The 25,440-nt window shown below is 51.6% G+C and overlaps 10 protein-coding genes across 10 annotated transcripts; 4 read left to right on the forward strand and 6 right to left on the reverse strand.

The window, feature by feature from the left end:
• Positions 1-178: 178 nt before the first annotated feature.
• COCCADRAFT_1860 (uncharacterized protein) lies at positions 179-1,416 on the reverse strand (the record flags this gene model as incomplete). Its single annotated transcript, XM_007710229.1, has 5 exons — positions 179-423; positions 481-607; positions 667-974; positions 1,059-1,325; positions 1,371-1,416. 5 exons carry the CDS (start codon positions 1,414-1,416, stop codon positions 179-181), a joined length of 993 nt encoding a protein of 330 aa, XP_007708419.1.
• A 257-nt stretch (positions 1,417-1,673) lies between these two features.
• On the forward strand, positions 1,674-3,229 carry COCCADRAFT_33543 (uncharacterized protein; the record flags this gene model as incomplete). The annotated part of the gene is made up of 2 exons (XM_007710268.1): positions 1,674-1,924; positions 1,978-3,229. The coding sequence occupies 2 exons, from the start codon at positions 1,674-1,676 to the stop codon at positions 3,227-3,229; spliced, it is 1,503 nt and encodes a 500-aa protein (XP_007708458.1).
• Positions 3,230-3,415: 186 nt separating this feature from the next.
• COCCADRAFT_86053 (glycoside hydrolase family 20 protein) lies at positions 3,416-5,362 on the reverse strand (the record flags this gene model as incomplete). Its single annotated transcript, XM_007710312.1, has 2 exons — positions 3,416-3,847; positions 3,941-5,362. The coding sequence occupies 2 exons, from the start codon at positions 5,360-5,362 to the stop codon at positions 3,416-3,418; spliced, it is 1,854 nt and encodes a 617-aa protein (XP_007708502.1).
• Positions 5,363-6,573: 1,211 nt separating this feature from the next.
• On the forward strand, positions 6,574-8,248 carry COCCADRAFT_86052 (uncharacterized protein; the record flags this gene model as incomplete). Its single annotated transcript, XM_007710313.1, has 3 exons — positions 6,574-6,973; positions 7,058-7,355; positions 7,414-8,248. The coding sequence occupies 3 exons, from the start codon at positions 6,574-6,576 to the stop codon at positions 8,246-8,248; spliced, it is 1,533 nt and encodes a 510-aa protein (XP_007708503.1).
• Positions 8,249-8,622: 374 nt separating this feature from the next.
• On the reverse strand, positions 8,623-11,930 carry COCCADRAFT_1864 (uncharacterized protein; the record flags this gene model as incomplete). The annotated part of the gene is made up of 3 exons (XM_007710230.1): positions 8,623-8,766; positions 8,820-11,526; positions 11,584-11,930. The coding sequence occupies 3 exons, from the start codon at positions 11,928-11,930 to the stop codon at positions 8,623-8,625; spliced, it is 3,198 nt and encodes a 1,065-aa protein (XP_007708420.1).
• A 1,319-nt stretch (positions 11,931-13,249) lies between these two features.
• Positions 13,250-17,489, reverse strand: COCCADRAFT_33548 (uncharacterized protein; the record flags this gene model as incomplete). The annotated part of the gene is made up of 2 exons (XM_007710269.1): positions 13,250-14,969; positions 15,853-17,489. 2 exons carry the CDS (start codon positions 17,487-17,489, stop codon positions 13,250-13,252), a joined length of 3,357 nt encoding a protein of 1,118 aa, XP_007708459.1.
• A 442-nt stretch (positions 17,490-17,931) lies between these two features.
• Positions 17,932-18,658, forward strand: COCCADRAFT_86145 (uncharacterized protein; the record flags this gene model as incomplete). Its single annotated transcript, XM_007710314.1, has 2 exons — positions 17,932-18,105; positions 18,179-18,658. 2 exons carry the CDS (start codon positions 17,932-17,934, stop codon positions 18,656-18,658), a joined length of 654 nt encoding a protein of 217 aa, XP_007708504.1.
• Positions 18,659-18,733: 75 nt separating this feature from the next.
• On the reverse strand, positions 18,734-19,552 carry COCCADRAFT_1868 (uncharacterized protein; the record flags this gene model as incomplete). Its single annotated transcript, XM_007710231.1, has 1 exon — positions 18,734-19,552. One exon carries the CDS (start codon positions 19,550-19,552, stop codon positions 18,734-18,736), a length of 819 nt encoding a protein of 272 aa, XP_007708421.1.
• A 1,314-nt stretch (positions 19,553-20,866) lies between these two features.
• Positions 20,867-21,631, reverse strand: COCCADRAFT_86056 (uncharacterized protein; the record flags this gene model as incomplete). The annotated part of the gene is made up of 1 exon (XM_007710315.1): positions 20,867-21,631. One exon carries the CDS (start codon positions 21,629-21,631, stop codon positions 20,867-20,869), a length of 765 nt encoding a protein of 254 aa, XP_007708505.1.
• A 30-nt stretch (positions 21,632-21,661) lies between these two features.
• Positions 21,662-24,879, forward strand: COCCADRAFT_1870 (uncharacterized protein; the record flags this gene model as incomplete). The annotated part of the gene is made up of 3 exons (XM_007710232.1): positions 21,662-21,683; positions 22,901-24,339; positions 24,388-24,879. 3 exons carry the CDS (start codon positions 21,662-21,664, stop codon positions 24,877-24,879), a joined length of 1,953 nt encoding a protein of 650 aa, XP_007708422.1.
• Positions 24,880-25,440: the final 561 nt, after the last annotated feature.

Below are 25,440 nucleotides of genomic sequence, written 5' to 3' on the forward strand. Positions count from 1 at the left end.
TTTTGCTGGGAAAGAATTCGTGGGGGGCCCGCCAGCATCCTCACCTAGGCACCGTAAATGGTATCCGAGTTATCGGTGCGTTGCATCGCATGCGTACATCCTGTATACGGTATCCCAGCAACCCTCTTCTTCGCTGTAGCTACAACAAAAACTATTCACGGCCCGAAATAGCCTTACACTACTTCTTTTGGGATCGTGGGGACGACTTGGTCCCTTTACCGTTGGCCAGCATTGAGCGGGAATTATAAAGACTCGCTTGCAATCCGTACTCGGCCGCGTTTTCGCGCATGAGATCCAGGTAAGTATAGGCATCAGGCTTGTAGTAGATAGGTCGGCCTGCAGAGATCAAAACCATGTTTTCCAGCTCCCGGAGTACTCGTACAACATCTTGAGTATCTTGAAAGTCCTTTGTGTAGACACAGACTGCGATACCATTAGCACTAGTAAATCTCTATTCTTTCGGGGTTCTGCCACACTTACTCAGCCATTCCTCTTTTCCATCATCCATTGCCACTTTGCAGCCAGAGCCAAGTCGGTTTTCGATGACACCTGCTACGATCTGTTTCCAGACTCGAGTAACATCGACAGATTTTAGGAATAACATCCACTACTCAAAGTTAGACATGAAAGGAATGAGGTAGTCAGCTCCAGTCAGTTTCCACCTACTTTTCCAGAGAGAACGTGAGTGTCTCTGGCTAGGCTGGCGATGCGCTCCTGCAAAGACTTGCTTTCTTGACTTAGTTTTTTGGTCACGCTTCCTTTCGGTTGTGTAGCAGCTAACTCGCGAATCTTACGGCGACTCTCTAAAGACTCTTGGAGCAGTTGCATGCCGCGATTTGTAAAGTCAGCGACATTGGAATATGGCGGCTTGCCGTGAGGGTTGCGATAAGGATTCTCAGCCCAGATCCAGGGACATTTGGAGATGGAGGTGGTCAGTGGTGGAAGGCGGCGTATAAAGTCATCGACAGACCCGCCTAGTTGCTACGCATCGAGTTGTCCTTGTAGCCGATTGAACAACTCGAGCTCCGATGATTGCTCTGATGATGACTCTTGCTTACGCTTGTTTGACGTTAAAAGGTGCTCCTGCGCCAAGTCTTTGTGGTAGCGACTAGGTGTCTTGCATGTCTGATCTTGTGTAACCGGTGATGTTCCCCTCTTCCCTCTCTTGGACGGCGCTGTGCTGTTGTTGGAAGTAGGCTCTGCAAGGAGCTGAGTCCTCGCATTCATCGCGATGGCGTTGATATATTTGGAGCGAGAATGCCAGAACAATTTTAGATCATACTTTTCACAGCGCTGTCTTTGATGCTGTTGCTCCTCCTCGGTGCCTTCAAATTGTTAGCGGGTGGGGTTTCAAGATGCACCCGACGTACCATAGAAACTGCTGTCATCTGAAATCCATCCGTCCCAGGACACCATACCTTCCTCTTCTATTGTCAATCTTATGAGGCCGAAGATAGTGTGTGCTGCAGATATCAAGAGAATTATGGCTGAAGACAAACGTAGTGTAGTCAGCGATGGTTGACCGAATGGGGAAAGTAAATGAGGGACGACGCGCAAGGGTACCCCTGTAGCCAAAACGCGCGCCCGCGTTCTCTCTACGCGTTGACCGTGACGGAGCCTTTCAACTCCAACAGACAATCCAACGCCTTGACCTGCCAGGTTCAGATCAATCCATGGTATCCACAATGCCACACTCAATCTCGCCAGATTCGACGCCTGTACAAGACGCATCGCAGACCGACAACGTCAAGCCAGAGCCAGAAACCCAAGATATCACAATGGAAGACGTGCCAGCAGCGGTCACAGCAGAGACAAGCAAAGTCAAGCTCGAGGAAATATTCGACGACGTAGATTCAGACCCGGAATTCCCTTCGAGCGCACCAGCACCCACCTCGCAAGAAGATGCATCGCAGCCGGCCCCAATGTACGCCCCTCCCCTTCGACAATCTTGATGCTCGACAACTGACATTCACACAGCAAGATTAATTCGAAGTCGTCCTTCTCCGACCCAGATATCATGCGCGCCTTTTACCAGCGCCTTTTCCCTTTCCGCCCCCTCTTCCAATGGCTCAACCATTCCGCAACCCCGAGCAACGACTTTGCCCATCGCGAATTCGCATTCACGCTACCTAATGATGCATATCTGCGCTACCAGTCTTTTCCGACTTCTGATTTACTACGGAAACAGTGCATAAGCATGCTTCCCTCCCGTTTTGAAATCGGCCCCATGTACAGCACAAACCCGAGAGATCGGAAGACGTTGCGAAAAGCCAGTGCCTTTCGTCCAGTCATGAAGGAGCTGGTCTTCGATATCGATATGACGGATTATGATGACATCAGAACATGCTGTACAGGTGCAAGCATTTGTCTCAAGTGCTGGGGCTTCATCACAATGGCCATCAAGACCATCGATGTGGCTCTACGGGAAGACTTCGGCTTCAAGCACATACTCTGGGTTTACTCCGGTCGTCGTGGTGCTCACGCTTGGGTTTGTGATAAGCGCGCACGAGAGATGGATGACCAGAGACGCCGCTCGGTAGCCAGCTATCTCGAACTCCTTAAGGGAGGCGATCAGGGCGGCAAGAAAGTCCATGCCCGACGACCCCTCCACCCTCATCTGGAGCGCAGTCTAGAAATCTTGAAAGAGCACTTCCAGACGTCCATTCTTGCCGAACAGGATCCCTGGGCCAGTGATGAAAAAGCAGCCCACCTCCTCAACCTGCTCCCCGACCCTACCCTCAAAGCTGCCTTGCAGAAGAAATGGAGTTCTGCACCCTCCCGCCCCAGCGCTTCCAAATGGTCCGACATCAATACCCTCGCCGAATCCGGTGCCCTATCAAAGACACCCAGAGAGCTCCGTGAAGCCAAACAGGACATCATTTTAGAATACACGTATCCTCGTCTTGATGCCGAAGTCTCCAAAAAACTGAACCATTTACTCAAGAGCCCATTTGTAATACATCCCGGCACAGGCAGAGTCTGTGTACCGATTGACACACAGAAAGTCGAAGATTTCGATCCATTGAGCGTACCAACAGTCACACAACTACTACAAGAAATTGACGACTGGACTGGAGACGAGACGGACAAGAAGGTGCAGGACTGGGAGAAGACAAGCCTGAAGCCTTATGTAGACTTTTTCAAGCGATTCGTTGCAGGCTTGTTGGAGGAAGAGAAGCCGGCGCTTAAGAGGGAGAGGGAAGAGGCGGCGGATGCAATGGAGTTTTAGAGAAGACGTTGTGTTGTATGACAGGAAATGAAAGGGAAAAGGCGCTTTGGCGTTGAACGTGTAGAAAATCACGCTGATGTTGGATGGATTAAGAGAACTCCTTCCCTTATGTATACGGGAAAGTGATTAACGAGCTAAATACAACGTGCTCTTCCGTCTCGACATGTTAACCCAAAACACACATTATTATGAAGTCCCCTGATATCCCAACTGACACACCACGCCATCCATAGTACAATACGGCATCTGAATCGCACTCGCGCCCACACCCCTCGCCACCAGCCTCTCCCTCATTTCACTCAACCGCGGCGCCGCCTCAATCTGACTACGATTCCTGCCTTCTCCATCCTTGGCCCCACTCCACAGTATCTCCGCCGCAGCCGCAGCGCGTGGCCAGACCATCTGATCCACATTCACCGCGTCCGTCTGTTCAGCCCACATGTGCGCCTCGCCCCCAAGAACAAGGTGCTGCGATGCCTCTGGGACGCCAGCGAGCGGATCCAGCGAGTATATTACGCGCCAATTGTGGAAGGGGGCACAGTAGTCATTGTAAGGCCAGTTATCTGCACTAACTGATGGATCAAAGTTGAGCCATTGGCCTTTGCCACAGTCAAGATACTATCATCTTTCGTTAGCATTTCTCATTCCAACCACGATTTTCCTACGGTAAAGGAAGGTGGGAAGAAGGAGGAAGTGCATTTAGTATCTTACCCAGAAATTGTAATTTCCAACGAGTACTTTGTGACCCTTGCCTACTATCTGCGCCACGGACTGATCGCTGAGCCATGACTGCACAATGACATCGGAGCCTAGCGTTAAATTCCAATCCAGCAGCATTTCCTCCCATACAATGGGGACGAGGCCCTTGGCGCGGACCTGGTCGTGGTTGCGGTCTACAAAAGCTTGCATGAGGGGCTGTAAGACGGCGAAGTCGTTGCTTTTGACTGTGTCGTCGAGGCTGTACGCGTTTTTATTTACCTCATCGCCACCGGTATGGAAATACGCAGAATACGGATGCACACGAGGGAGTAAGTCGTCGAGAACAGTATCGAGGAACTTGCTTACAGCCGTGGAATTGAGTTTCAGTGTACCCGTCGGCGGTTCCGCCGCGTAGGTATCCCAGTTTGGTTGAATGTTAAATGCGGCGAGGAGATCGGGGGAACTGTAACCAATGCTGGCTGTGTGGCCCGGCATGTCTATTTCTGTGATCATTTGAACGCCCTGGAGTGCGGCGTAGCGCTGTAGGTCGCTGAAGTCGGAGGCTGTATAGACAAGGTCGGGGCTGTAGGCGCCTTTGGCGGAGAGGGAGGGGATGGAGGGGATCTCCAAGGGCCAAGATTGAGAGTCTGTGGCGTGCAGGTGGAAGCGGTTCATTTTATTATAGGCGCAAGCGTCAATTTGGCGTTTTATATCGTTGACGGGGAAAAAGTTGCGAGAGACGTCGAGGTTGATACCTCGGTGTTGGAACTTTGGGGCGTCGGAAATGGTGACTGGGGCAAGGGGTGTGTATACATCCTGCTTGTTTGAATGGACGAAGAAGAGTTGTGTAAATGTTGTTAGGCCACGTGCTACGCCAATGCTGGAATTTGCGCTGACGGTAGCTATACCTTCTGTTGTTAAGGTTAGTGTGTAGGATTCGTCGGCTTCACCAGCTTGCGGCTTTCCAATGTTTTGCGGATCGACGGAAAGTTGTTTGATGTCGACGCGAGCGACGTATGCGCTCCCAGGTGATGGCTCGTTCCAGGCCCGAGGACGGAATTTCCACGGGTAGAGGTTTTGATTGAAGATTATTTTCCAGCTAGATTTGATGGCAAAGTCGACAATGTCATCGCCAGAAACACTGTCGCCCGCTCCATCATCGGATTTGTCGGTGGCTGATACATCTGTATAGGTTTTGTATAGTTCCAGTGCTGTACTTTGCTGAAAATGAGGTCCAATGTCAGATTCTGATACGAAGAAGAAGGGAGTTTGATCCGTGAATGAGCCTACATTGCTTGCACCAGCCTTGTACCAATGAAACGAAATATCCTTCTTGATAAACAGAACAGCATCTCCGTGCTCATACGACGTAGGGAGCGGCCATATGGCAGCGGCCAATGACGTGAAAAGAGAACAAACTACAAGGGTTTTCATTGTGCAGCAAATGGATGAAACGAATGCATGAAGAGACCAAAACTAAATGAAATGACAAGAGCACATAAGCTCCGCAAAAGCTTTTTGAAAGAGACAATTGAACTATTGACTAATTTGTAAGGATGGCTGGTGCACGACAATGTAGGTCCGATTCGATACCCCTAAACAATATCCGCTGAAGCCGGCCAGTGATGAACTTTGCTGTAGATGTAAGCTGGGGTGTCCTAGTTTCGTTGTGTACTGCGTAGAAACTCGATTGGTTGTTGAGCTTGAGGCTGGAGAAATGTACGGAGTACTTGGAGGGTCAGCCAAGACATCAGCTAGTGTACTGGTGCCATGGTGGGGTATCCGGTTGAGGCGCGATAATAACGTGCCGGGGTTCAGCCTCCACTTCCGCCGCAGCCCTGTCATCAACTATGGTTAAGTGCACAGAGGAGCTGTACACGACCGCCAATCTGCTGTTTGTACCACCATTCATATGCGGCCTCACTTTGGCGGGCCTCTGGCGATGCCGTGACGGCTGGCCTGACAAGAGATGGTTGGTGTCAGCAACCCAGAGATCACGGCACGTCGGCTACGTATACCCCCTGCAATCAACGGCACAAGGTTCAACACTAACGTTGGGACAAGACAGACAAGTCGACCGTTCCCCAACTAGCAAAAGAATACTGACGCAGTCGTTCGCATAGCGTTCAGTCATGACATTCGCCATTCGTCCAGATCTGGGAAATATGCGATTTGTGCAGTTCGTACGAAGCCGCGCGACATATCCCCACCTTGAGTAACCAGGATCGTCTTTCCCCGCTTTCATAACCTGCCAGGTCACACGGGCCTCGTGTTGTCCAGTTTGGTTAAAGATGCGAGACGAAGGCCACTCGTGCGACATTGAGAGCCCTCTGGAACGTCATACCCGAGGCCCAAGACGAAGGATACGCCGTCTCAATGGCGTAAACATGGAAGCATCAAGGTCGTGACGAGTACCTCTAAGCGACGGGAGAAAAGCACCAATCCTGTGCCAGTAGAACGTGTAATTTAACAATGGCGTCTGAAAATTTCGGCATCTCTTTTTATAAACTGAGGAGCTAGAGTACACTTAGCCGACCAGCCTATACGGCCGTGCCTGCCTTGCGGCATGTGAACGCTGCTACCAGGTACATATCGCCGCCTGCATCCTCGAAAGCTCCACAGCAGTCCTCGAGATTTTGCCCACCATGGCTCAACTCGACACCATGCATCTATCAATGCCCCAGCTCGTCGGTGCCCTGGCTGCCCTCTATATCAGTTACACCGTCGCCCGCAAGTTCTACATCAATGCGAAAATCAATAAAATGGGCGCCCGCGCGCCCGTTCGAAAGAGCTACCTCCCCTGGCATATTGACATAATTTGGGAAGCTGTCCAGAGTGCGCTAGATGACAAAATCTATGAGATGTGGACCGACATGTTTAACAAGGAGTGCCCGACCGGGCGCTACACGGTCGAGCTTGGGGTCGTCGATCGCCTCATCATGACCGCAGAACCGGAGAACATCAAAGCCATTCTGGCGACTCAATTTAAAGATTATGGCAAGGGAGAACAATTCACAAAAGACTGGTATAATTTTCTGGGCCACGGTATGTGAAGACATTGTTTAGTGCCGAATATGCTGTTTTTTTTTTAAATCAACTAGACAACAGAGGCTAACAGATCCCATTCAGGCATCTTCACGACTGACGGCGAGCTATGGCACAACTCACGTCAGTTGATCCGCCCGCAATTCATCAAAGACCGCCTCAGCGACATCAACATTTTTGAGCAGCACACCCAGATTCTCATATCCAAGATTGACAATGGCCAAGAAATCGATATGCTCGACATGATGTTTAGGTATACTCTGGACGCAGCCACACATTTCTTACTGGGCCAAAGTGTCGGCAGCCTGGAAGAGCCAAAGACTGAATTTGCCGATGCATTCTACAATGCCCAGCGTGTCCAGAGCATCATCGCCCGGGTCGGGTATGTAAAATGACAAACTATTGCAGTCTCATTCAAGCTCACAACTAAAACCTCACAGCCCCTTGAACTGGGTCGTCCCCCGCAAATACATGGGCTTCTATGACTCGGTCAACAAAATCAACGAATTCGTCTCCACCTTCATCGACCGCGCCCTAGCCCTCTCCCCCGAGGAACTTGGGAAAACCTCAAAAAACGACGAAGACTACAACTTCCTCCATGCCCTCGCATCCTACACCCGCGACCGCTCCACCCTCCGTGACCAAATCGTCAACGTCCTCCTCGCAGGCCGCGACACAACCGCCTGCACCCTCACATGGGTAATCTACCACCTATCCATGGACCCAGTCATCACTGCCAAACTCCGCCAGGAAATCATTGACACCGTCGGCCTCGACAACAAGCCCACCTACGAGAATCTCAAGAACATGAAGTACCTCCAACACATCATCAACGAGACTCTCCGCCTCTACCCCGTAGTCCCGTACAATGTCCGTATGGCACTTAAAGACACCACGCTCCCCACAGGCGGTGGCCCAGACGGCACCCAACCCATTGGTATTCGCGCGGGAACCCCAATTGGCTACTCAACCCTCGTCATGCAGCGCCGCGCAGATTTGTATCCGCCCTCGTCGTCTTCACTGCCCCCACCATCGGCATTCGCACCAGACAGGTGGGACTCGTGGACGCCCAAGAGCTGGACGTACATTCCGTTCAACGGGGGTCCCAGGATTTGCATTGGCCAACAGTTTGCGCTCACGGAAATGGGGTATACGCTTGTGCGCTTGTTCCAACGGTTTGAGAAGGTGGAGAATAGGATGGGGGGCGTGGAGCCTGGGATGCATGCGGATATTGTGTTGCAGCCTGCCAAGGAGATTAAGGTCGCTTTCAAGTGAATAAGGTAAGGTTGGGGAGATTGAGATGGGGTAGCATTCTTTTTCTTGATATCTTTCTAGTAACGGCCTATACGCTCTTTGTTTCTACGTGTTTCTTGCAAGTATAACGATTAAATGACATACAAATTCCTTGATATACACTTGAACAAATCGGTCACAACAAGCATCTCGAACAATTCATAATCATTCATTCGCCACGGCAGACAAAGCCGCCAATTAGTAGACCCACACTCGTGAGTCCCATAAGTGCCGCTAGTCATGTTCATGGCCAGGGGATCTCTCTCCCTTTTCGACCTCCAAAAACAAATCAAACTTTTTGTATCCAATCCAAACGCCTGTTCAAGGTTGCGATGCTCTATGAAAATACCCCTCTCTTAATGAGGAGCATTGTTACCCTTTGTAATGCGCTTGCTCATAAAGTCGAAGAAAGCAAACTGACTGGCCGATACACCGTACTCGTAAACGAAGCGGCTGGCAAGGTAGCTACCAAAAATGGCACGTAGATAGTTGTCTGGCACCTATATGGGTGTTAGTTTCTGCTTCATATCCACGTCTTAATATCAACACTTACCCTCTCCATAATCTTGTCAAGACCAATCTTCTCGAGCAGAATGTTAGGAAGTGCCTCCTTAAGAATCGACTCCCTGAACTGAATGTTCTTCCAGAGATCCGTGTTCTGCATCTCCTCATCCAGCTTGGTAATGGCGGTACTTAGCGTGTCACTAAGAACGCTTCGTGGCTGGCCAGTAGCCTGGTGCTCCCTCCAGATAGCCTCGAACTCGAGACGAGCATTGTTCTGAATAGTCTTCTGAACCTCACGCACATAGTTGTTGTAGAACTCAGGAGCCTGACCGTCCTCTCCAACACACATGTGCTTGATAAAGCTCTCATCGTCGAACGACAGGGATGCAAGGACTTCAAGCGAGGAGGAAGTAACACCACCCTTGTTAGCTGAAGCATCCTTGTACAAGATGCAGCCAGCCTTCTCGAGACGGAGCTTGGCGTCCTGGGTAATGAACAAGTTTGCACCCTCGACAATGTATGGAATAACCGACTTGCCATCAACGATGAGCTTGTTGGCAGTGGACAGGTCAATGGACTCGGGTCGGCCACCGCAAGGAACAAAGGTATCGTAGTGCATGTCGCTGCGGAGATGGAAGGTGTTGCGGAAAGTGGTACCATTGTAGACGAGATCGCCGTTTGGTAGTCGCACGTTGGTGTCATCAACCAGAACCCGGTAGCCTTCAGATGAGAGTTTCGACACATCAAAGTGATTGATCATCTTGCGCTCCTTGGCCAGACGTACAAGCTCCTCGTGGTTGATGCCGTTCTGGTCGACAAGAACACCTGAACCATCAATAATGGCAATGTACTTTTCGTTGCTGAGCAAGATCTCGTTCGATCCAAGATCACCGTCAGGGCCACCAGTTTGCATCTTGCGGACCTTGCTGGGATCCAGGTTGAGCTTGCGGTAAATTCCTTTGACGTACTCGCGCACAGACAAAGTAGTCATGCCGTAACGGTCGTGAGGAATACCACCCAACTTGGGGCTCTTTCCAGTGAAGAAGGACTTCCACCATGGCGCACCTCGGACACGGGCATGCTCAGTTGCCCAGTCGACAAGATCAGCCGTGTTCTCATCGGGACCCATGAACAGAATCTCCTCCTTGCCGTGCAAATCAACAATAGGGTCCTTGATACCAGGGCTGGTGGGAGGCAGAAGCAGATCGAGAATACTGTCAATGTACTTTTCGAACGCACCCCGGGCCTTGTCCTGGTGCTTGAAGTCGAGAAGCACAACACCCTTAGATCCACCCTCGGGAATATCCTTGTTCTTGCGCTGTTGTGTGTTTGCAAGGTTGTAGTTCTCGTCAAACATTGAGCGTGCGTTGATAGAGTATGCTTCCTGACTCCTAGACTTGACGATACGGATACCACCACGGGCGATATCACGGAAGCGGAGATGGAAACCACGGAATTCTGAACCAATAACAAGAAACATTCCGTACAGCGGCTGAGGGTACTCGGAACGTGGGAGAAAGTTGGGGTTCAGACGGAAGCTGATAGCAACTTTGGTAGGGGTGTAGAAGTTGGTCTTGAGGACGGAGCTGTTGAAGACGCGGAAAGAGGTCATGACCATCTCGTGGTGGTCGTTCACAACAGCCTTGTTGATGGTGTCAGTCAACTCGGCATCGGTCTGAACCTTGTCAACCTGAAGACGGAGGTAACTCAGTGTTGGGAGGAAGTCGTCTTCCTGGCCGCGGGTCTGGACATAGTGGGTCTTTGCAAAGGGCAGATACAAAGTGTGGACCAGCTCGGGGTATTCCATGATGATCTCGTAAATGTAGTCGGCAGTGAATGTCTCAGCACGTAGCCTACGCTTGAGCTTGGCCAGCAGCTCAGCATGTACGCTGTTCTCAGAGTCCAGGATTGCTGACAAGGCAGTGTACTCGCTTCCAAGACGGTTGAGGAAATGGGTGATGAAGACCCAGACGCAGTGTGCGTAGATGGTCTCTTGCAGACTGAGTCTGCTTGTGGCAAAGAGCGTCTGGAACTTGTTCTGCGGGAGACAGTAGAGTAGCGAAACCTCCTTGGTGATCTGGTGAATGGACGCCTCAATGGGAGGGTGCTTGGCACCAGCCGCTCCGGGCAATGGGCGCAAGTACAGAGACATGACGGTGTAGCCGTTGGAGAACTGCTCGACGTACTTTCGCGATGTTGTCAGACCGTAGTAGTGGTACAAGTCACTCAAGGCGCTGAAGAGACCAAGAGCACTTCCGCGCTTGAAACCAACAACCAGGCGCTTGTCCCGGGAGCCCTCAATGTCATAGTGGTCAATGACGGGTCCGGTACGCTCTACAGCGACCTGGAGAATCTGCTGGTAGATGGCCTTTGTGTTGGCAGTGGCCTTTTGCAGGAAGCGCTTGTCACCAATCTTTTCGAGGTTGGTTTCGGTCTCGCTGGGGTTGGGATCTACAAAGTCGCACTGGTAGACGAAGTAGCAGCGGAGTTGCTGGTCTTCGCTTCCTGGCAGCGGGCTCTCGGAGCGGAAACTCTCGACACGGTAGGCAAGACCGGGTTTTGAGACGGCCAGGTACTTCTTGCCTATGCGTTGTTCGTATTGTGGGCCATCTATGACGGATACACCGGGCCTGCTGGTGTCAATGTAGACGGCGTGGTCTGAGGCCTCCTTGTCGAGGCGGATCTCAAGACGCTTGTCGTCTCTGGCGTAGGCGGCGACCTTTGCGGCGTAGAGCGAGTGGATGTGGTTTACGATTCTGCAAGATTGACATTAGCATCGTGGGTTTATGTGCATGAGAAACGTGTATTCTTACGCGTCGACAGTCTCGGTAGCAAAGTACATGTCGTCAATGCCGAGCTCGTTGTAGAACCACTTGGTTTCGGACTCGACGAGTTCTGGGGGCATGAAGCCCTTTTCCTCGACGCCATCCATGACGGCCTCCATCTGCTTCTCCTTGCCCTCGAAGACGGGGGCGACATATCCAGAGCCGCCGGAGCCTTCTTGTGGGATGATTCGGGGGGTCGAGTGTCCTGAGGAGCCGGGTGCGCTCAGATGTGTGGGCAGAGGAGAGGGCCGGCGGTCGGGTGTATTGAGCAGCTGCTCGAGCTGCTTGTGCTGGGGCGCTTGGGCATTGGAGCCTTCATTGGGTGTGGACGCCATTGTGAGTGGTGTTTGTGTATGTGCAACGAGGGTTGACGAGGGGCAGCGGGGCAGAGAGTAGAGAAGGAGGAGGAGGGGCAAGGCACGGCCGTGTCCAAAACTAGAGAGGGGATTAGTGGACCTGTACGGAGTATTTGAGCCAGAGGGCGCAGCAGCAGCAACAGCGAAAGTTTCTGTGCGTAACACGAATCCACCGCTATTCGGGGAGCCACTGACCAACAGTGATGACGCTAGCTGACCTCTAGTTGAATTGCAGCTCGGATAACGACTGCAGAGGCAATTGGGCAGAAAGCCACCGCTCTTTCGACAGTCCCTGGCCTGGGGAAGCGGAAGAGGACAATGGTGTGGATGTTATCAGGCGGAAGGGCGATTGTGGCAGCCGATGCAAGGGCAGAGGCTGATGGACAGACTGATAGTAGGCAGTCGGTGTTTGGGAGGTTGCAGGGGTGTGGGTGTGTAAATAAGTAGTGTAAGTATGGGTGGTGCAGACAAGAATAGAAACCCTGCCTATACGGGCTGCAACAGTGCAAAGGAAACGCAACAGAAGAAGCCGAACAAAGTGAATGCTCGTGTCCGCCTCTCTCCATGTGGCCACGGGGCATGCCTCGTCTTTTATAATGTTTTTTCTGCTACCTGCTAAGCTGACCATGGGGCGTATGTAGGTAGTCATGGTACCTGGATTGTCCCGCTGCAAGCCGAGGGCGCGAGCTTCCCCAGAATTTGCCAGAGACGGCATGGGAGGTGCCGGCTAGCGCTGCACCGCATCGCCCACCCTCACGTAATTCGACCAGGCCCGGCCCTCGAGCTCCCCAATCCGTCGTCCGCAATCCATCATGACCGGTCTTCTAGAAAAAGCCTCATCGTCCCGGCAGAGTTTTCGCATAGTGCGGCCGAGAAGAAACGTCACCCGACTGGCATCCATCGCCGCCCACGTCGGGACTGCAGGGATGGGCGCAGTAGTGCCACCCCCGACCCCTTCTGCTCCCTCTCCCCGCGACGCCGGCTGCAGAACTCACGATCCTTGGCGCTCGCTCTCTGCCATCCATGGCGTTTCCATGACTGTACGTGGCCCCTTGGGACTGGGTCTCTGCTGCACGTGCGGCCATTGCACACTCTCCTCCACCTCTACCTCACCGCTTGCACCCAGTTACCGAGTCACGATCCCTTCTTTTGCCTGTCAGCTGTCGGTTGCTCAGCGTCGAGACCGCGTCCATGGCCCAGACGGGCATATCGTCGCCATTGCCCCTCGCCATGACGAGCCCAACTCGGTAAAATCACTCCAACGCCCATGACAATCACGCACTACCATTGTTTCACTTCTACTCGTCCTCCTCGCCATAGCCGTGGCCGTTTACAGTCAACACCACCTTGTATCCATGCCCTCCGATCCACTTCTTCTTCTTGCCCACCTTCTCCACCCTCTTCAACGCCGCCTGCAGTCCCTCGTCCAGATCGTCCGGCTCGTGCCCAAACTCAAAATCAATGCAAAGCCTCTCCTTGTCCTTTTTGCTACTCGCCCACTCCACCTTGACCTGGACGCGGCTCTGCCGAATGGTCCCCGCGGGATATACACTTGCAAGCACGCCGGCAACGCTCCCCAGGTACCTGCACCACCACCTCAGGTCCTCGGGAACAAGCTGCAGCATTCGGTGATAAAAGTCCTGTTCGGTGGGGCTGATTGTGTTGTACCCCCCGTAACGCTCACACAGTAGAATGGCGAGCGTGGCGCGTTCCTCGTGGCTAAGACCGTGTCCGGCAGAGAAGATGCCTGTCGTGGTACTCCTTAGCGCAGACCCACTGCGGAGATCCTTAACTTGGCCTCTGTGCGCAAACATGGTGTAAGTGAAGGCCCTCATCATGCTGTTGCTAAACAGCTCCTTGCGCGCCGCCGATGGCGGAGCCACTACCGCTCTTTGCAACAGGTCCATCAGCTCCGGACTAGAAGCCGGCGCATACGCTCTTGTCGCATTGACAATTGGCGCATCGGACATGCTCGCCGGCTCCATCTCCGCAAAATGCATTCCCTCTCTTACGCCGCCCTGGCAAAAGTAGACGTTCTTGATGCTCGGCAGTGCTTTCGACAAGCACGAAACCAAAAAGGCAACGGCAGGAACTTGACTCGCCCGACGTGCTGACACGCGGAAGATTTCTGGTGTGTCTTCTTGCTTGACAGCAGCCTGTACAGCGTGCGTATCATGAAAAACATCACTCGTTGTCCGAAACCCGTTGATGATTGGAATGGGATATGGCTGGACGGGATGCGTAGACATGAGCACAAAGCCCCAGCCTCGAAACCCACCTCCAGACAGGTAAAGAGAAAGACCCTCTTCCGAATCGCATCGGTCAAGCAAATGTTGGGGAATCCGAATATCCTCAACCGCTCCTTTCAAGTCAGCAACGACTTCGCTTTCAAAAGCCTTGAAACCCTTGCTTCCATGAGGACCAGCTTCCTCAAGTCTCTTCGTGAGCGCCGCAGCGCCATACGGTAGGCTTGCACTTCCCTTCTCACACATCTCAATCCGATCGTACTGCGTCGACGTGACGATCCAATTGATCTGCGTCGACCCACCTCCCAAATCCATCATAAGTCCCGTGACATTGTGGTACGAACTCGCAACCCCAAACGCCCCAATCCGTCCCTCCATCTCCTTGGACAAAAGCTCCACCTCCCACCCCGTCGCCCTCCTAATCTCCTTGCGGAACTCTTCCGAATTAACCGCCTTCCTTGTAGCCTCTGTAGCCACAATCCGCACTTGACTCTCAGGTACCCCGAAATCCTCACACGTAGCCTTGAATCGCAGCAGCGACTTGACTACCTGTCGGATCGTCGCCTGGGGTATCGGAACGGGCTTGCCGTCTTCAAACTGCGCATCGTACAGCGATATCGCCGCACGGTCCAAATACAGAGTCGGGAGTCCCCGTTGCGTCGCTGGCGTCAGATCCGTAATCGAGAAGCGGATCCCGTTACTCCCCATGTCCACCAGCCCATGCAAGTGTCGCGACTCGTCCATCGTAACCATAGTCTCGATGGCGTCAATCCTGGTGTGTTGCAGGCCAAGAATGTTATAATAGAAAACGGCAACCAATAAGTTTCAATTGTCGAATAGTAGTCTGGTTTCCAGGTAAAAACTTTTCTTCCCAGTGCTTAAATGGCGTGATCAAAGCCCACGTTGTGCGTTGTTTAATGTCGTCTTGCGTCGTCGATGGGGTAGTTTCTCTTACCCCCAGGAAACTTCGCTTAGCGGTCCGTCTCTGCAACTAAAAGTTAACAAGCAACCGCGGGCCCCCTGGCTTCATGCAACCCAGCGAATAATTTGATTACGGCCGTGCTTTCTTCCCCCAGGTTTTCCTGTCCAAGGGAAAACCCTAGTTTCTATTACCCCCAGATTACTTGAGAAAATAATAGTTCGTGCGGCCTTGTTCTCGTGATGGCGTGAAAAAAATTTGGAGATGGTTGGTGATCGGGATGCGGGTTGGGGTTTGTGAGGAGAAGGAGGCGGGGTGCAGTTGGAGTTGGGTGTGTGTGGCCCGGGGAGTGACGTTTTTTTTTCTGTTCGAGAGCGTTGTTATCCAACTGAGTAACAATGAGGGGAGGGAAAACTTGGTAATCGATATGGAGTGGGGCTGTGACTAATCACGTGCGGACCCACTTGAATGGTGTTTGGGGTTGGGATCGAAGATGCATTTGAATTGTACGTAGAATAGTAGTGAAGATTTTTTCTCCTATAGAGAGGAGATGCCCCGGATTTTCGCTACTGCTGTGATGGCGGCCCCATGGGCAACCTGAAAACCTTTCTCTCAATGCTAGTAGAAATACCTGCATGTTGGTTGAATGATAAACTGTTTTCTATCCCAGCGTCTTGCTACAAAATTGTACTTGGAAACATCTAGTTCTTATCTACTTAATACATATTCCCTTCACTCCGATTTCTTCTCAGCCGCATCGGGCACTCGAGAAGGCCTCAACATGCGATAGCAATCCACCAGAAAGCCACGCTCAAAAAATAGCACATGCAACACATAAATCCCACCTACAACTCCCATGCTCACCAGCTCACCCAGCACTCCAAACCGTCTCAGAAAATAAATACCGGGCTTCGTCCGCATCAGAGTCGGTACAACGGCCGCAGGAGCCGCAGCAGTAAGCGAAGGCAATGTCTCTAATATGCTGAATCCAGAACCATTCTGCGAAAAGAATCGTCCAATGAACCACGTATTCCATACAATACGCAGAGCCATGTTAACTGTGTTAGCCAGCACCACACCATTACCACCCATTTCGAGCTGACCGATGAAGAACCAGGCGCTCCCCGCGAAAAGGGCGAAAAAGATGCCCATGGCAACTGACTGTGCGTAAAGCTCTTTGTTAGTAGCAACGGCGGCTACGAATGCTTCAGTCACACCGTTGATGGCGAGAAAGGGAATGTAGTAGCAGTATGTCGAAAGGACCTTTGATGCAGATGTTGCGGACCATTTCTGACCCGCGACAATCGAAAGGAGTGTAGGAGCTAGGACTGGGCCCAGTGTGACGGCGAATAAAGATATGATGCCATAGAGGTGGAGGATGGTACTAAGGACTCTGGAAGCCTGAGCTAGGTTCTGTTGTTGTTCGTTTGTTTCCTCTGGCTTCTTCTTTTCCCCGGTGGGTGCCGTTGATTTTACATTGGCACACAGCTTTGCAAACATGTTGCGACTGCTCTCTTCAATGGGCTGAAAGAGCATGCGTGCAATGAGACCTCCATAGTTTGATGCGAGTGCGTAGGCGCCTTGGTCTGCAAGCGAAGCAAGAGTCGTGATCAAAAGAGAATCGCCTTGAGTGAGAACATATTTGAGCGCTGACTGAAGGCTAAGGGATGCAGTAAGTCGAAGTAGAGGAGCAGAAAAATAGGTTATCAAGACGGGATTCTCTTTAGTTGAAGGTATTCTCTCCGGGAAAAGCGAAAACCCACCCGTCTTCGCAACAGGCCATGTCTTGAACGAATACACAACGAGTAACGCCACGGCGTAGGCCAATTGCCCAACAGCAAACGGCAGAACCCCGATATCGAGACCGGCACGGCTAGCTAGAATCGCAGATCCGCAAGTGCCGATGCATCGCAACAGGGTAGCAGAACTCTCAGCCGACGCTCGAACTTTATAGAGAAGCTTCTGCTGGACTGCTGAAAACGCAGGCTCGCTAAGCAACTCGAGAAAGGTAGCCAAGCCATAGACAAACAGTGCTTCTGCAAAGAACGGCACATTGGGCGTCTCCGACCGGAACCACAGCAACGCAAGCACATACGCCAGTGGCGTACCCAGGAAAACGGCGAGATAGGAGAGATTGACTACTGCCTGCGTGCCATGCGCCTGGCGCTGCAGTGCCACGCGTAAGCTTTCTCGCGCAAAGTACAGCACCGATATAGAGAAGAGCTCGAGCTGGGCTGAAACGCCGAGCAGCTCCGGTGAGAGAAATCGCAGCAGAACCTGGTTGACAGCGAATGTAAGGGCGCGCGAGGCAACCTGCAGCAGGATGAGAAAAGTGGCTCCCTTCGCGGAAGCGGATAGAATTGAATTCGACATGCGGGGGTAAGGGGAGGGGGGGCCGGGAGGGAAGAGGGCCAACGAAAAAAGAGAGTCTGGAAGCCGTTGCCGACGAACAGACGAAGAGCAGCGATTGCTATAAATGATGTAAGATGAAGACCCTCAAGAGGAGCATCTTTGATTGGCCGTTGTGTGCTGGATGCGGTGTAGTAGTTTGACAGCTGTGGTTGAGAAAGCTTCGGGGATATCGGCGCCCACCGAAGCGGTTTAGCGTCCTTTTTCCAAACATACGCTCTCTTTTAGGCTACAATGGACAAGGTACCAGCTCAGCCCTGTGCGCCGCCAGTTGTTCCAACTGGGTGCCACAGACGACTGCCAATCTGACTCTTTTTTTAAATGCGCGCACATACACTGTGCCAGTAAATATATATTATGATGAGACTGCTCTCGATACTACTTTCTTTCTGAAGCTTTGCAAAATATGGTTGTGGTTGACCCTGGGCTATTCGTCAAGACGGAACGGTTGCTGCTCCGCCCGCTGCGCATGGAAGATGCAGATGACGTATTGGAGATGCGCAGGCATCCGGAGGTCATGATGCATACATCTACTCTCCCCTCGGACAACATTGAAGCTACAAAGGCATGGATACAAGGTGTAAGGGGCAATTTTTCCTATCTCAAATAGCTTTCTTGAGAATGTTTTGTAGGCTGACTAGTAGCTTTCGCAGTGCCACCAGGTTGAACACAATTGGAATTTCGCAGTCATCTTGTCGGAGCCTCACGATGGTCCACGCGTCATTGGCCTCATTGGTGCTGTCCGCGCTCCCGAAGTAGGATACATGTTCAATGCTTCATACTGGGGGAAAGGATACGCCACGGAAGCATTACGTGCGTTCATGCCCTTGTTTTTCGAACACTATTCCGGCAATTGCATTGCAGATTACCGGGATGAAGATGCAGAGGGCCCATCAAGCAACGGGAGTGCACAAAACGGGAACGGCACCAATGGCTGCACGAGCAATGGGAAGCGGTTGGCACCGAGATATGAGTACGCAGAAGCACACACGGACCCGGAGTTGGTCTCAAGTCAGAATGTGTTGAAAAAGGTTGGCTTCAAGCTACATGAGAGGAAGAAGAATGATTTTGAGAACCCGATTTTAGGGATGAGAGATACATTGGTCTTTAGATTTTACAGGTCTTCTTTATGAGAGACGGCCATTGCAATTGAGCTGTACATCAAGGCAAAGACTCTGCTAATTACAACGTCCCCATGACCTCAAGCGTTACCAACCTATCTTAGCAGAATAATGATCAAGTTCTTCTCTTGTTCTACCCCGAGACGGCCTTCCAAACTCACATCCCTGCATCGATGATTCATTGACGCCTCTCGGCTTCTTTTGGTTCAGTCCGTCACTGTCGCCCGACTCTTTTATAGAAGGTTGAGCCTTAATACTGTCATTCATTGTAGAGCGTGTACCGCCATCTTCTGTTGCAGTAGTCCTATGATCCTCTTTCCCATCCGTCGTGCGTCCACCAATATGAACTTTCCCAAAGTAGTCACTCTCTGGAACAATCTGGCTTGACGGAGTAGACTTCATTGGCAAGAAGGTAGCGGGTGGGGATAGAAAACTAGTATCCTTGTGTCGCCAATGCTGATTCTTCCACTGATTCTGCTGTTGTCGTGCTGTATATGGGCCATCTGGAGTGTCGTCAAAGTGATCGTGAGTGACTATGAGATCCCCGTGTTCGCAAGCACGCACGGAGTCAGCTATCGATGAATCTTGAGACTGGCTCCCATCCATTAATTCTGAGATGCGCCGGATCTCCGGAAGCTGGAAGTGATGAGTGAGAGGAGTGCCATCAGATGGATCGGAGCTACATCGCCTCGAAGTATAAGGATTCCTGACGGACACATCTTTCTCTACTGCAATTGATGGCACAGATTGTGTAGGACGAAGTTGAAGTACGGATGGTGCGCGTAGTACAGGTCGTTCATTGATGTTTTTAGGGGAGGACGTTCGGTCACCATGTTGACGAGGCTCAAGCTCAGCCCAACATTGCTTCTGTCTCTTCCACCCTAACGACATTCGGCCCAAGAACATGGCGTTGTACTTACGTCGATGGCTCCTGGGTACTACTGTTTGGCATACCAGTTGTAAGAAAACCCCTGGCTGGTGTCCCACTGAGGAGCTCGAGCTGGCTTTTGATAATTTGCTGTCTAGCTCCATGCACATCGCTTCTGAGGGCGGTCCATCTGTCCAGCCGGCCCCAGAGAGATCCAAAACATGTTGTTTCTAGTCGTTCTGTTGTCGGCGTCTACGGCTGTCATGCTCTGCTATTTTTTCCTCGAGCGACGGTCCCATACAAAGAACTGGCCAAGAACCTATTTCCGAAGATGTGCGAGCGTGGTGACCAAAAGCTGGAGAAAATAGCGATTTTGAATATGCACGCAATACTGTAGTAGGTTTCGTATCTTTTTGTTGTTCCAGCAGAGGAACGCAACTTGCGATTGAACTTGATGATGTGTAGCAAGTTGCTAGTAACTCTAAGGCGATCAAATGCAAAAGCGCCTCGAATGAAATGAGACCACTGCAGGGGTCAGCTTGGAGAGTGGCACTAGTTTTGATATGTCGGGCCAACTGAAGTGCACTAGGTATCTGATGAGGTTAGATAGACCAACTAGACACTTGGGTAATGTCGCTTACTACCAGATGCGGCTGCCGTAGCCTGGACTTCCAGAACTCGGCGCATTCCTGAGCCTCGAGCCAATCTGCCACCTCTTCTGAGACTGCTTTTTCAGTATCTTCGAATATGATACTGTCACCCTGTGGCTGGTGTAAATCGACCTCGATGCGTTCCAAACACTCATTGCTCTTATCAGCTGTGCATTGCGAATAACAGCCCTTCACTTTGGCTATTTCCATAGCCTGAAAAACAATGATTTCCACACTCAGTCTGTCTACAGGTCTCTGCATTAACAATACGTAGGAGAAGATTATCAGGGATAGACGAGGGATGAATTTGAACAAGATATTAGGATAACAGATGAGCGACTCAGTGACTGCGATGCATTTTCGCAGAAACTGTTTGCTCGTACATACGAAATGTAGATGGCCAGGGTTGGTCTTGCCAGGACAAAGACCCTGGCTTTCGGAGGCGGGAGGAAGCCGCAATACATCAAAGCCCCACAGTGATCTGCTAAAGGGCTCGTCCCCAATGATGCTGCCTTCCCACGTCATTCATGTAACAGGCGTTTTGCTACTTTCAGTCAGGCTGCAAACGTCAATCTCAGTTACTTCACTGCTGAGTGATTCTGGGGAGCACCTTTGACTAATTGTGGCAAATGTTCCCTTGTTTCAGCGAGGCGCCGATATGTCACACGGCTCCCCAGAGTTGCTCGTTCCGCTCCGTATTTCTCATACGCCTCCCATAACCGTATCGTCGTTTTCCTGCGATGAGGCTCCAGCTACAACATTTGCTTTCTCCGCAACTAGACGAGACCCGTCGGATGTTTTGGAGATTGCCAATTGCGACTTCTCCCCTCTCTTCAATTTTGCCTCGTTTAATCTTGCTAGAAAGTTTGTCGACGTTGGCTTGGCCTCGCCACCGGATTGTCGTCCTTCACCTTCACCTGAAGCCGCAGCGGCCCGACTTGAACTATCACCCGTACTTTGCACAGATTCAGTCGGCTGTTGCGCATCATCAGCGTGGTTGACATCATCGCGCGGCCGCAGTCGTCCAACTTTTGCAACCAATTTTGCAGACCCCAGAGATAACAAGTCGACCGATGGCAAAGATCGTAATGGCTGCGTTGTGTCCGCGTCCGCATCCGGTTTCACGAAGAACATGTCGGTTCCGATAGTCGAAGTCCAGTGGCAACTCAACAACTGACCGTTATACATGACCAACGGATTCGGCGTATGCAGCCCAATCACTTGCACTTCGCCCATGTTGGCCGTTTCTTGCCTGGCGTTTGCACCGGCTGCGACCTCGGCCGGCTGACCTCGAGCTGCGTTTAGCGCGCGCAGTCGGCTTTTAAGCAAAGTTGGATGGCCCGGCCTACTTTGCGACACCATAGGGATTTGAGCTGCTGGAACATTGGAAAGATCCAAGGGAATGTAAAAGTCCTCCGTTTCGGTCTCATCGTACTCATACTCCCATTCGTCATCGATGTGAGTCATGATGCTGGGCGCTTTCAAAAACTCAAGGTAATGGAAGACGCAGCGCAGTGGGGTCAGTGGAAAGACATTGAAAGATGGTGATTTATAGCCGAAGTTTTCCAACCGATATTTGGTACGGATATTTTTGCAAAGTTTTGTCGATGGCAATATTTATGTTACTGTTGTCCGTTCTCACATCGCAAATCCAAGCACGGCTGAAAAGTCGTACAACTCCGCTTGGTGTAGTTGGTTTATCACGTTCGACTGTAATTGCAATTGTAATCGAAAGGTCCCTAGTTCGATTCTGGGAGCGGAGACAACCATCCTTTTTTTGCGTTCATGTCGGGCTGAGCCTGTGTGTCTCAGCGCCATGCATGTCTTTTTGGCACTGAGCTGCGAAAGGGTGGGGAATGAGCCTAAAGTTGGGCGTGCATACAGCATGCATTACACTAGGATAGAAGGTCAATGACATGTCCTGCTCATAGAGAGTGATAGTCTTTTGCATCTGCATGCGTCTCACATCGCGACTGGATGCGGCACAGGATGGTTGTCCGCAAGTGAGGCCACGTCTGACACCCTGATGTGCCGCCCATAACGACGCTGGCTATACAGAGACACCGAACAGAGTGCATACATTTCACAAGCTGCACGTATGGCTTATCTATCGATAACGTGTTGTATCGATAGGCCGTGCCTGGATGCCAGGTTTATGGCATGGAGAGCCGCTTGCCTACCGAGGCTCCCGTGCCCGCATCGTCCCCAGCTAGCGCTGACGACGTACGCCCAGCCGGGAACCATCCAGAACGCATCAACCACCACTGCGCGCCACTCTGCACAAAACATCTACTGCATACGTTCCTGCTTGATGTATATTGATCGCATTCTTTTAATAACCATTGTGCATCTCCTCGACGTGACTCTAGCGCCAATCGGCTGCCTGCGCTTATCTACTCTCCATCAGTGAGTCTGCTCCCGCCCAAGTCCGGCCATACAACAACCATTTCGGGCCATCATTACCTTCCGCCGTGTCCGTTCCCCGCCGAATTTCGAGCGTGCCATTAGCTCAAATCCAGCCCTGTTGGGCCTTGTCGCAGTTACAGCATCGCTCATCATTGCGGCTATTTCCTGCGTTGCCCAGTGCGAGGCTGATCCACTGCTGCTCATGGCAATCATACCTGTCACCTGCAGCATCTTTGTCAGCATACCGGCAGTGCCGGCTTCAGGCATTCCGTATGGGATTATTCTGTGGCGTCTTGAACCGGAACTTATGGATGAAAGCTAACTAGTCAGTGCCACTCGTTCCGTACTTGCATCATGGCGGAGTGCAGGTTCCACTACAAGCAGCCCTGCCTTCGTTACTTCCTATCCCCAAGGCCGATATACCTGAGCATCCTCCGGTAGCAACGTACTCCTCCGATACTTCGATCCAGAATCCAGATGCTACGCAAGACGCCCACGACGAAGCACTCATTCCTACCATCGATATCCCTATAACCCATCCTTTGCAACAAGACTCGTCTGAGCAGGCTTACACATCTGGCGTTGGCGTAGAGAGCTCGTTGAGCGAGAACGAGGCAGAAATGAAGGGCAGGAAACCTGTTGCCGCCGCTGGGGGCGCATTGTTCGGATTATTCACGTTTTCGCACTTTTACCAGGATTTCCTGTTCGACAAGTTGACACCCGGGGATGAGCGCGCAGATGAAACCGAATGGGTTGCATCGTCCAAATCTTGGCTAGATCGCAAAGCGTGCAGTTGGTTTGGAATATGTGGCCTGGCGCATCTAAACCAAGCACACTGGACCACGGCAGCATCCGACACACAAGGCCAGACGGTTATTATAGAGGAGTCGGACAAGACCAACCTGAACGACTTCTGGAAAGATGCGCGGAACATTCCCGCAGACTACAAGCCAGATCCCGAGCTCGAGATCCCACAATACGTTATAGACCATGCGCCTCTGATACACCTGTTCTCGGGAGAAGAATACTGGCCGGGAGATATGGCTGATCACTTGGTGCATACGACGCCTCATCTGAACTACACGCCTATTCAAGCCCAAAGCGATCACCCGACTATCAGCAATCTTGGGCAACTTAACAAGTGGGGAAGATTCGTATACCTCCAGAGCGATGACAATGTAGAGGATCGCCCGGCGTGGTTAGGTGCGGATTACAATATTCCGAATGTACCAGGAAACGGAGACGACGATGGCGATGACCCGAAGCATGATGGTGGAGCCAAAGGACATCTTACAGAAGACAGAGAAAGCAAGAAGTCGCGTTGGTGGCACGTCGGCAAGGGTGATACCAAAGGGCGAGGTGGCATTCGACCTGACCCATCAACTCCTGGAGGGCCCATTCCCACCAGCACACCCGAGGGCGACGAACTTATCGACGACACCGATGATGATGACAGGTATTGGCGATCAGAACTGCGCCGTGTGCGCCGCAAGTACAAGGGCAAGAGGGTCGTTGGCGGGCGTAGCGATGCCCCTGTGCCATTGGTCGTGGTAGACAAGGGCGACGGAGTTGTCGATGCTTTTTGGTTCTTCTTCTACAGCTACAACCTGGGCAATGCAGTCTTTAACGTGCGTTTCGGTAACCATGTGGGTGACTGGGAGCACACGGTGGTCCGGTTTCACCACGGCGAACCAAAGGCAGTGTTCTTTAGTGAACACAGTTTTGGTGAAGCGTACGCCTGGGACGCTGTAGAGAAGAGTGGAAAGAGGGTAAGTTGATGCAAGGCACAGTACAATGGCTTAAACTGACACATTTAGCCTATCGGCTTTTCTGCCACAGGGACCCACGCCATGTACGCGACTGAGGGCACTCATCCGTATGTTCTGCCAGGTGGCATTCTGCACGACGTTACTGATCGTGGCCCTCTCTGGGACCCTGTGCTCAACATGTACTCGTACAAGTACAACTATCGGACGGACCGGCTTGTCTCATCTAACCTCAACCCCGTCGCGCCCACATCATGGTTCTACTTTGCTGGCCACTGGGGCGACAAATTTTACCCACTTAGCGACCCCCGACAATACCGCTTCTTGGGCCAATATCATTACGTCAACGGGCCGTTGGGGCCTCGTTTCAAGAACCTTGGACGGCAAGAGATTTGTCAAGGTAATGGCGAATGCACTCTTAAGAGGCGTGCTGGAGAGAGGTCGCATATTGTCAAGTCGTGGTCCGACCTTGGCGAGGGCGAGGAGATGAGCGAAGAAGACGGGAAACGCGTTTTTGGAGTAGAATATGATTCTGCATCTTGAAGACTGAAGTCATAACGACCGGAACGATTGATTGGGTCGAGTATTGTTTACACTCATTGTATAGCTGCAAGGCGTTTTATTGCATCTGTACTACTATACCACGCTGGCGTTGTTTTGAGATACCTACCTACGTAGCCCCCGTACGCGCAAATGAACCTTTTTCTTTTTCTCATATCAAAGTTGCCCTTTGTTGGAGCACACACACACACATCAAGGCCAAGATTTGAAGTGCAGTGTTTGCCTCTGAGTGAGTCAGGGGAAGTGTTTCCGGAAAAAAAGAGGTTCGTTACGAGGGTATGTCATACTACATTCACTGGTGTTGTCGAGTAGAGAAAGTTTAGCGGGCGAAAGTCGCCGAGACAGGTGTCATGGTTAGTGCGGAAAAGGCTCGGGATATCTGACGTCGACGCCGGTGTCTTCGTATTATTATTATTATTCCATTATAGTCCTGTATCAGCCGTTGGCTATGTAGGACTTTGGCCAAAGGCCGTTCTATCTGACTAGTTACAATTTGGTACGTTGTGCTGTATTGCGTGACTATGGTGCTTCGGCCTTTGTCTA

This window comes from Bipolaris zeicola (assembly GCF_000523435.1).
Source record: "Bipolaris zeicola 26-R-13 unplaced genomic scaffold scaffold_16, whole genome shotgun sequence".
NCBI lineage: Eukaryota > Fungi > Ascomycota > Dothideomycetes > Pleosporales > Pleosporaceae > Bipolaris > Bipolaris zeicola.